Source organism: Varanus komodoensis, unplaced genomic scaffold (genome assembly GCF_004798865.1).
Source record: "Varanus komodoensis strain SLA01 unplaced genomic scaffold, ASM479886v1 scaffold14_1, whole genome shotgun sequence".
Classification (NCBI taxonomy): Eukaryota; Metazoa; Chordata; class Lepidosauria; order Squamata; family Varanidae; genus Varanus; species Varanus komodoensis.
The window spans coordinates 2,332,616-2,343,468 of NW_025335438.1; the positions used below are offsets into that span (position 1 = coordinate 2,332,616).

The window sequence follows — 10,853 nt, forward strand, 5'->3', positions numbered from 1 at the left end:
GAAAATGCAATTTCTCAAATGTTATAAATTAGTTTCTGTTTGAATTAATCTACTACTATATTATATGAATATTAATTGAAAGGGGAAATATCTGTCTTGGAACCCTTTTAGGACAGAAAATGGAAGTATGGTAAAATTAACTTCATGTTAAGTAGTCTTAAATTTGAAAATCAATGGGACAAGTAGCTGTACAGAAGAGGAACTGTCAGTGGAGAACTCAAAGCTGAAGCACTGTTTAGCTCACTGTGGAATACTAGGAGTTGTAGTACTTTTTTGAGGGGGGGGGGTCTAAACTTGTATAGGATTATATTGTTTTTCCCATACAATATAAGAGAGAATTTCAAAGTAAAATGAGTTGACATAATGTGGATCCTTTAAGATGTGGTGGGCAATCTGTAGTTCTCCAGACGATGTTGACTGCATCTCCCATCACCACTCATCATTGACTATGTTGGCTAGGGCTGATCAAAGCTGCAGTCTAGCAGTATTTTGAGGGCTGCAGGTTGTCCACTTCTGCCGTAAGCAGTATGAAAATGGAATCAGTTTCAGTCTCTACTTTTAAAAATTTTGTTTCACCAAAGAAATGATAGTATCTGCTGGGTGCACTAGAGTTTATAATAAAGATGAGTTACAGTTAAGTTACCAACGAGACATTATCTTCTATTTCACAAATATGCAAAAAAACCCCACAGCATAACTTTCAATAGATTTTATTTAATGAAAGCCTCACCTGTGACTGAGATTAGCAATAAAGGAAACATTACCAAGTTATGGAAAATGCTAAAACTGCTTGTGATAGTCACTGCACTTAAAGGCACATTTATATAAAGAAACTGAACAGGCTCTAGTCTTTAATAGCCATTCATGGAATTAAGACAGGGTTTGGTAAATCTTTAATCTCTTTCAGTGTAAGAACAGAAAGAAGCAGCTCTCAAGCACAACATTTTAGGGAGACAATGGGTGGCAGACATTGCCTTAGGGAGGCTTTTTACACTTACTGCCATCTTTGTAAATTGTCTAACAGTGCAAATAACACTATTTTAGTAGAGTTAATAGCTGTAAAGGATACAATAATATGCCGATCTGATGGATTTCGTTGGCGTGTCCTTTCAAGCTGAGACAACTGTTTTGCTTCTCGGTTCTTTGCTGTTAAAGCTAGTTTGAGGTCCTCCTGTAATTATATAGACACTTTGAAAGACTAAATATATTTAAAAACAAGCTTTTACTAATTAAAGTTTTTAATAGCTAATCTGCAAGTACAAATATTGATAGCATTCAGGGCATGTATTCATCAGAACCAGTTAATGCATTAGAATAAAAAACTGTACCACTTTTCTCCAATCTTTAAAAAACATCAATAGGTAAAATGAAATTACTTTTATTCTCAAGTTAATAGTAGGCTTATTATAGGAGAGATCAGCTTCACCAGAGGAATACTTGAATCCTGTATAAGTTTTGTTACTGTGTTAGGCTGCTTGAGCTTTACTGACATACTACTGATATATTTCTTTCAATAAAATCATGACTTTTTGTTGATTTGTAAAATTGTAAACTACCTGCTAATTTTATTAAGAAATGATATATACTTTTTGGTATTGGTTGGCCACTGATGTGGCCTTTTAAAAACAAGATAGGATTAGCCAAATGTAACCATTGCATATTTAGCTCAAGAAGTTGCTGCCACAACATGTGTACCCAGGCATGATTGACTACTGTTGTGGGAACAGGCTGCTGGGCTAGATAGGCCTTTGGTCTGATCCCTCATGGCTTTCCTTATGTTCTAAGAATAAAAGGAATCAATTTCAAGACTAAGTGGCATGGGATATCCAAATGCCCTGGGACTTCCACGAGCAGCACCTGAGAGCAATACCATTTTCTGGCTGTTGGTTTCCTAGCAACTAGAATTTCTGGAGGTAGCCTACAGCTATCATGATTAGTAGCAATGATAACATTATCCTCCATGGATTTAACACAATCTAAAGTGATGGCTTTTACATCTTGCAGCAGCAGTTTCCATAAATGAAATATGCACCCGTTGTATTTGGATGATCCAATCTCACTTTAATAACCAAAAACAGGAACAAGCAGCCCCCACCCCCACCACACAGTCCCTTTGAACTTCCCCTGGTGGTGTAAGCAAAGAAACTAGAAAATCTCAACGGTGATGACAGATTTCTGTTTTGTGTGAACTGGGAAACCAGGTTGCCTGTATCCAAACAGATCAGAATGTTAAAACATAGTTTGAAATTGGATTCATATTCTTGTGTATTATGAGGTTGGTAACTAGAGTTTCCAAGTTTGGATGATAATGTGGCATCTATGTTAATTAAGTTCACACTGAATAGGCTTCATGCAGGAGCTTCATTCATGTTTATTAAGCTGAAATAAGACCATCTGAATGCAGCTACTGTGTGAAAATGTATTTTTGTCATGAACCTTCTGCCATTGGATTTCATTAGACATTTGAAATTTTTAATTCTCATATTACATACCTGCTTTGCAAGATTATATTACTGAAATAAGTTATGAGGAAATGCCTTAAACATGCAATGGAAAATAAAATCCATCACTTACTCTTTTAAGTTTTATGATTGTCCCATAACATTTCAGTGGTTCTACTACTTTGGCTTCAAGTCTTTCCACCTAAAAAGAGAATTAAAAATCTTTTTAATGACACCATTATTTTTTTTAATCCTGGAGAGAATGAACAGGCACGGCTTTGCATTCATCACTATGTAGCCCTCCCCTTGCCCCCACTTTGGATTTCTTAATCAGTTAACCAAGAACTATTTACATAGACACAGACATTTACAGACAATCTAGACATGTCCAACTTACAAGTAATCTCTAATCAAGTTCAGTGGGGCATACTGTCATGCAAGTAGGTACAGGATTGCAGCCTTAATCTTAAAAATGTTAAACAATGGTTATTTCTGCAAAAATCTGGGTAGTGGATGATGGAGAAGGGGGCGTATATAGCAAGGAAATGGCACAGAGATTGGTTTACCTATAAAATGCAATTAGTAGCTGTTTGAAAAAAGGTGAAACAGCTAGGCTTTTTCCATTAGCCTGCATGGACTAACTAACTTGGCTGTACTTGTGCAGTTGCTGCTACATAAATTCATTATGCAGCAAGTGCTACTCAAGAGCTTCTTCACCTCCCCTCCCCCTTTGTTTCTTTTTCTGTTGTGTCTAGAGTATACAAGCTGGTGCTTGTATGTTACGCTTTTCATACAGTGCTTTGTCAACACATTATACGTAGTAGTAATCAATGAAATATAAAACAAGAAGGAGAAGCAATAGTTAAGGAAGCAATATTGGGATCTATCAATATTTGGATCTATCAATTTAAAACTTTTTTTCCCCTCTTGATCACATTAGGTTACCAATTCATTAGTTTTCTTTCTAAGTAGCAATGACAACATCTCCTGTTTGTACTAATCTTAGCGCTGCTAAACATAGGCCAGAGCTGAGAAAAGATTCATGAGAACCAGATAGCCAGTCTGGAATTAGATAGAGAAGCAGAAGTCTACTCATAGCAGGTCAGGGCACTAGGGAGGTGATGCAATGGGGAAAGAAAACCATCAGCATATGAAGTTACCCCCCTCGTCCAATAGAGTATTTGCAAAGTTGCCTGTTTCTGAGCAGGCACTACACAATGCTCACCTTTTTCAAAACTTGCTTCCACAATCATGCTAAAATTGCCAGGCATTTGTTATATATATGAAATATTTTGAGATTGTCATGCATCAAAATTTCATGTAGATACTGCAGATGCTCAGTTTGAAAACTTCTGTCATTTATAAGTGAAAGTGCAATTTCTGTGTCTACAACATTTATTTGGTTTGCTCTGTTATAGATTCTCTGGTTTCCATGGGTTGATTCTAGGGCAACATAAGATTTATTTAGGTTTCACTAAAATCAGTGTGAAAAGCTAGCCATAACTAACAAGTCCTATTTGCATGATACTCAGTAGTGATCATCTGCCAATGCAGTGGCATCCTCTAGAGCTCAAACTCTTCTAGAGAGTTGGAGAACCATTTGGAGCAGTTTCTGGATATGTGTAGGGTACTGTTGCAGGTGAAGGAGGAGAGCACAAAAGTTGGCTTGAAACTCAACATTAAGAAAACTAAGATCATGGCATCCGGTCCTATCACTTCCTGGCAAACAGATAGGGAAGAAATGGAGGTAGTGACAGATTTTACTTTCCTTGGCTCCGGGATCACCACAGATGGCGACTGCAGCCAAGAAATTAAAAGACGCTTGCTCCTTAGGGGAAAAGCTATGGCAAATCTAGACAGCATACTAAAAAGCAGCGATATCACCCTGCCAACAAAAGTGCATATAGTCAAGGCTATGGTTTTCTCAGTTGCAATGTATGACTGTGAAAGTTGGACTATAAGGAAGGCTGAGCGCTGAAGGATTGAGGCCTTTGAATTGTGGTGCTGGAGGATACTCCTGCGAGTCCCTTGGACCGCAAGGCGACCAAACCGGTCAGTCCTAGAGATCAATCCTGACTGCTCTTTAGAAGGTCAGATCCTGAAGATGAAACTCAAATACTTTGGCCACCTAATGAGAAGGAAGGACTCACTGGAGAAGAGCTGAATGCTGGGAACAATAGATGGCAAAAGAAGAAGGGGATGGCAGAAAATGAGGTGGCTAGATGGAGTCACTGAAGCAGTTGGTGTGAGCTTAAGTGGAGTTCGGGGGATGGTGGACAGGAGGAATGTTGTCCATGGGGTCGCAATGGGTTGGACACGACTTTGTGACTAACAACAACAACAACAGGGCACTGCAGGGTGAAAAGAGAATAGAGTTCTTCTGCACAAATGGAAGCCTGCTCACAAGTGTAGTCCATAGATTTCAATGGAATCAAAGTACATCGAACAGTGCAAAGTTATGCACATTTCTGAAAGAAGTCCCAGTGAGTTCAGTGGGATTTAATTCCAGGTAAATGTGTATAGGATTGCAGCTTAATTTATTCTGTAGCCAACCCTTCATGCCCAAGGGCATAAAACTATTCTGTGAAAATGATAAAGGACATGAAATGTGCAGTCCTACCACTCCTGTCCTAGATGCTCATAAGCTTCCAGAGATTTATGTGCATCCAATGGCTGAAGTGAGACACAGTTGAAGTAGTCTTTGCCATTGCTCTGCCTTGTCCATGGATTTTACACAGATGTCTGTTTCTGGCTATCTGCAAAAAGTACCAGGGAGAGGAAGGAAAGAAAGCTGTGGTACAGATAGGAATCAACATAGGTAGACAGCCCCAGCCTTTCTGGCTCCCTCTCTCCTAAGCTGTATTTCTATTCTTGGAGAAGAAGCTGACAATATTCTTTCTGGGCTGGCTGCAGAATGGCAGTGGGGGGCTTGGCAGTTGGAGTCAATTCTCTGAAGAATCCTATGCCCTTTCCCGACAATGTCAGAAAGCCACAGGATTGTGCCCTAATTTGACAACAAGGTGCATGAACTTAATTGTATACCTCTGCCTGCCGATAATCCTGAAGTTTGGAAAATTCATTTGCAAAATTTTTCAATCCAAGCTTTAAATTTGGAGTTTCTGTAGCTGCATAAGCATGTATTTCATTTACTAGAAGATCTGCTTTGTCTCGTAGCCTGGCAGTCTTTCGCACATATGCTGCAAATATTTGGCACAATTCACCAAAGTGTTTTTCCACATTTGACACAGCTTCTCTTATTTGTTTAGTCTGATTATCCCTAAGAGAAAGAAAATAAAGAGTAAGGTCATACAATGTTCAAAATAAGATAAAATAATCTGACACTACTACTGCAATTATTTTAATCTCAATTCATTTAAAGCAAACAAAGACCAACCATATTTAGATTTAAAATGTGTCTGATATATAAAGAATTTTGAATGGCCAACAGCCTGTATAAACACCAAATGTTAATGTAAAATAACAACAAGGGTACTTTTGCAAGTGACACCTACCTCCAATAAGCTTCAGGTCGCAGCCACATAAGCATTTATTGTCTCCTTACTATCAGAAGCATTAAGATAGGCTGGAAAAACCTTAGAACAGATTTAAACAAAAGGTCCCATGCCCACGTATAGAGCACCATTTCTTTGAGGAGTGAACACCTTCTCACCCTCACCTGGTGTCCTCCAGATGTTTTGAACTACAGCTTCTGGAATTCCTGACCAATGAGCATGCTGGCTGGGGCCGATGGGAGCTGACGTCCCAATCTTCTGCAGAGTACCACCCTGGGGATGGCTGGCATATACCGACATAAGGGTTTGCTCATTGGCGTGGGTCTTCAGCGGTCGACCCCAGCACGGTACTCTTTGCGGCTGTCGAAGCCGAGTCCCGATTCCTTCGCCGCAACAGCCCCTTCCCCCCTGCCCCGGCAGCCCCGACTGTGGCAAAAGCGGCGCGCATCCCTCCAGCCAGCCTCCTCCCTCTCCTCCGAAGCCAGCATTCCCGGCGACTCCTTGCTCGGCAGCCGACAGCGCAGGAGACCCCCAGAAGCGAGCGAAGGAAGTGCCAGCTGCCCGCCCGAGGCCTGGCCCTTCTCCCGCTAGCCCTCCGTTACCTGGGATCCAGCCCACGGCCCAGCATGAACATGGCGGCGGAAGCGAGAGCAGCCGCGCGCACCGGCCGGTTGGTGGGAGGAGCGGGTGCCCGGCCGGTTCCCGTGGAAACCGAGCGCCGCCCACCCGGCTGGCGGCCTGGCTCAGCGGCCCCCTGGGAGAAGGCGAGCCGAAGCTCCTCGGCCTGCAATGAGGGCGAGCGCACTCCTGTGGGCGGGGCGGGCTTCGTGTCTGCCGCTTTCCCCGCGGAGAACCAACGCTTGCGTGTTTTGCCGGGGCCGCAGTCGCTGTGGCCGTCCTCCTCGCACCTCACGTCAGCGCCGCGGCAGCGGAGTCCCCTTGGAGCCTTTCCCGATCCCCGCAGGCCCTTACGCCCCTTATGGCCGCTCCCTCTTCCTCTTTCTAGGAACTAGCCGAACAGCTTATACTCAAGCGGGAGCCGGCAGGCCTCTGGATGACTGCAGATGCCACCTTCATTTTTTTCCTTAAACGTAAACATTTTTTCCAGCAGCGCATGTGGCTGCAGGGCGCCGTCTTTGCCTGCGGTCGTTTGCTGTGCTTGTTCTCTTGAAGCTGTGCAACCGTCAGGCTCTTGCGTGAGCAGGAGAGAAATGAGTGTGGGAAGTAGTGGAGGCGGCAGGAAGCTTACTCTCTGCATATAGTCCGGCTGCCAACTTCCTATCGTGGGAGGTGGTGATGGCCGCCAGTTTAGATGGCTTTAAATTCATGGAGGAGGAGGCTATCCGTGCCTAGCAGCCTTGCTGGTTATGAGCTGTCTTCATTACCAGAGGCAACATGTCTGCATGCACCAGTTGCTGAGGAGCTTGGGCAGGCAGAGGTCTTACACATAGCCACTTTGAGGGATACTGTGGACAGCTGCTTTGGCAGCATGTGAATGGGGTGCTGGATGGGATCCAGTATGGCGCTTCTTACCTTCTTGCTCCTTCCCTCTGGCTGATGCAGTAAGATGCTGCATTGAAGCCCACAGGAAGTTGTAGCAGAGTGGAGGTCCATGAGCAAGATACTTGGTGGCATCCTCCATTCATTTCCTAGTCTTTCCCCGTGGGCAGACCACAGATTGAGAGGAGGTGCATTCACTAGGTCTGGACAGGGCAGCAGTTTGGACTGGACCTAGTGAGGGTGCCTTACAAAGGTTGCCTAGGATTACATTTGAGTGAGCCTAATCCCAGGTGCTATACTTTATAGAGGAAGAAGGTACATTAAGTGATGGAGCTGAGGTGTTGGTTTATGTAGTTATTTAAATGATTTAAAAGATTCTCTTCAGGGGTAGAACATTCTGAAGGTGCTATATAAAATGAAAAAAATACAAAACAATTAGAAAAGTAATGTGTATTTTCTAAAATATGATAAAACACTGTCAAAACACCCAATAAGATCTAACTATTTGAGTGACTCAAGTGAAATATTGTGAAAACCTCTAAAAGAATTTTTCCAAACAGGAGAACAGAGATCAAAATGGCAAGTGCAGTTCAATGTAAGCAAGTGTAAAGTAATGCACAATGGGCAAAAATACTGAATTGCATGCATATGCTGATGGGATTTGAGCAGGCTGTGACTGATGAAGAGATTTTAGGATTGTGGTAGCCAGTTCAATGAACATATCAATCCAGTGTGCAGCTGCTGTCAAAATGGTAAATCTACCTTAAGCATACAAATACAAAACAAAAGTGCCAATGTCATAGTGCCATTATGTAAATCTGTTGTGTGACCACACTTGGAATATGGTTCTAGTCATTGCACTAGATTGCACTAAAAGGGATTGCTAGAAAGGTGCATAAAAGGAATAACTTAGAGACAGAGCTAGTGTGGTGTGTAAGACTGCAGAACTTGGAGAGCCAGACTGTAGTCCAGGAGTGGCCAGACTTGCTCAATGGATGAGTCACATATGGTAAATGTCAGATATGTGAGAGCAGCGAGTGGGTGCCTGCAGGTGGTGGCAACAGGTGACAAACTGTAAGCCACAAAATAAAGAGCGGTGTGCTGCTCCCAAGTCTCAGTTTGGCCACTCCTGCATCCCTGCTTTGCCATGAAGCTCACTGGCTGACTTGGTGACACTCACTCATTCTCAGCCTAACCCACCTAATAGGGTTGTTGTGATCATAAAATGGAGCTATGTAAGCCTTCTTGAGTTCCTTAGAAGAGGAAAAAAGTTGGGATATAAATGCTCTGTAATAATATATGAGGAAATGCTACAATCTCTGGGGCTATTAAAGATGAATAAGGGGAAACATTACTGAGGTTTACAAAATTATGCTTGCTGTGGACAAAGTGTATAGGGAGACATGTTTACCCTCTCTTAATATCAGAGCCAAGGGTCATCTCATGAAGCTGATGGGTGGAAGAGTCCGACTGGAAGTAATAGTTCATACAATAAATCATTAATAACACCTCGAGATGCAGTGATGGCCACAGTTTGGATGGCAAGAGCATTAGACACATTTTTAAAGCTCTCCTAGTTATCCAGGGGTCTGAGGGGATTTTCCTGGTAATTCTTGCTGGGTCTTTTATTGTATCTTATTGTGTTTTAAAACTATTTTAAATTAATTTTAACTGCTTTACATAGCTCTTTTTATGTTGTTTGTATTGTGTTTGTTTTATACTTTGTTGTAAATAGTCCAGAGAACTTTGACTACAGGCCAGTATGGAAATGAAATAAAGAAAGAAATAATAAAATTTTTGGATGATGAGGCCATGCATGGCTAGTCCTGCTGGCCAGATGCCATTTAAAGTATACAAGATGGTATGCCTTTGTACACCTGTTGCTGGAGTATATGAACAAGAGAGTCCTGCTTGTGGAGTTCCAGAAGCAGCTGGTTGGCCGCTCTGTGAATAGAAGGGAGGGACATTGGTCTGATTCAGCATAGCTCTTATGTGAACTGCCCCTTGCTTTAGGAAGTAAGCAATGGCAGTGCTGTTTCCACACTTGCTTAGAGGCATGGGTGGAATGGTTTTGGCACAGAGAAGCAAAGAGAAGGGGGCTCCATCTATTCAAATGGGGAGGCAGGGTCATCTCATGGTGACTCTGCTGGCAGTGGTGCTTGGCTGCTCCTCTGCTGAACCTGGGTAGAGGTCGGCACCAGTTGGCCTTTCTGAGGAGCTGTGGCCTCACTGCTGCCTACCAGTGCCAGGGACTAATACTGGCCTTGATAACACTTAACAAATACTATGAATCTTACTATCACCATTCACAACACCTCTCTAAAGAAGGTATTAGCATATTGCAGTATTATCATATCAAGAGGCACCAAGACTGGGAAAGGATTGATGGCTTCTCTTAAGTTACTCAGTCAGTCTATGACAGGCAGCTTTCGAACCAAAGATAATAGTAGCTGAGTTCTCACAATCACTGAGGCTTGAACAAAGTTCAAATAACCCATGGCCAGTTTATTGTAAGAACTAGGTCATTAGGGTATGATGCTATGCATGTTAAGGTAGTACAAATTCCTGCAACTCGGAACATTGCCCAGCCAAAATGGCTGGCTGAATGACACTGGGATATGTAGGACCTTTTTTATTCAAACGTGCAGAGGTTTGCACACTGAGTTTCTTTGGATTCTAGCAATTCTTGGAGCTTTCTAACTATTCCTTTGCAAGCTTCTAAAACAGAATATTGCTTGAAGACCTTCCAAATCTCTGGTCCTCAGGGCACTTAATTGCTGCATCCATTATCAGATGTTGAACCTGTGTGGTGATACTGCACAGATATAAGGGCTGGGGACCCATCAACTGTAGAAACTACTGTGTTTCGCAAGATAGGCCAATAGCTATATTTCTCTATTACACATTCACAAGCACCCTCACAATCCACACAGGGTTGAGTCAGATGTCAGGAAGACAGTCTTCATGGGACCACTACAGAAAGCATGTGGGCTTTCACATAGTCCAGCTACATGGTCTGGGAATTAGGGAACTGCAGTCTAACACATCTGGAGGGCACTAGGTTGATGAAGACTGATACAGCAGAAAGACTGCTCACATTGAAAAACACCCTACTTATGATTTCTTTTATCTGTCGTGCTAGCTTTGCATGTACAGGGAGTTTGAGGGCTACCCTTATAAGGCTTGAATACAGTTTAGATAAATGAATAGATGTCTATCCTTGTTTATTACTCATGATAGCAAAGTATCCTTATACAGAGGTGGAGAGCTGCAGCATATCCTTCTATGGATTTTCTGAAAGCATCTGGTTTGCTGCTTTAGGAACCAAGATGGTGGACTAGATGGACCTTTAGCCTACTCTGAGAAGTCTTTTATGTTTTTATGGAAACACGTAGTCCAG

The 10,853-nt window shown here is 42.4% G+C and overlaps 1 protein-coding gene across 5 annotated transcripts in view; it reads right to left on the minus strand.

Annotated features, from left to right (window-relative positions):
• Positions 1-6,695, minus strand: part of CIBAR1 (CBY1 interacting BAR domain containing 1) — a 29,455-nt gene extending 22,760 nt beyond the window's left edge. Inside the window, exons 1-5 of one of the 5 annotated variants that reach the window (XR_006414042.1) lie at positions 5,954-6,025; positions 5,484-5,718; positions 2,575-2,643; positions 1,070-1,171; positions 731-736 (exon numbers count right to left, since the gene is read on the minus strand). Coding sequence is in view for 4 of the 5 variants with exons in the window: in XM_044423775.1 (XP_044279710.1) it covers positions 731-736; positions 1,070-1,171; positions 2,575-2,643; positions 5,484-5,718; positions 5,954-5,988 (447 nt within the window). In the remaining variant the exon portion in view is untranslated. Of the gene's footprint in view, positions 1-730; positions 737-1,069; positions 1,172-2,574; positions 2,644-5,483; positions 5,719-5,953; positions 6,035-6,555 lie in introns of those variants that run through there. The other 4 variants (XM_044423775.1, XM_044423776.1, XM_044423774.1 and 1 more) reach the window with 4 other exon arrangements.
• Between the last annotated feature and the right edge of the window lie 4,158 nt (positions 6,696-10,853).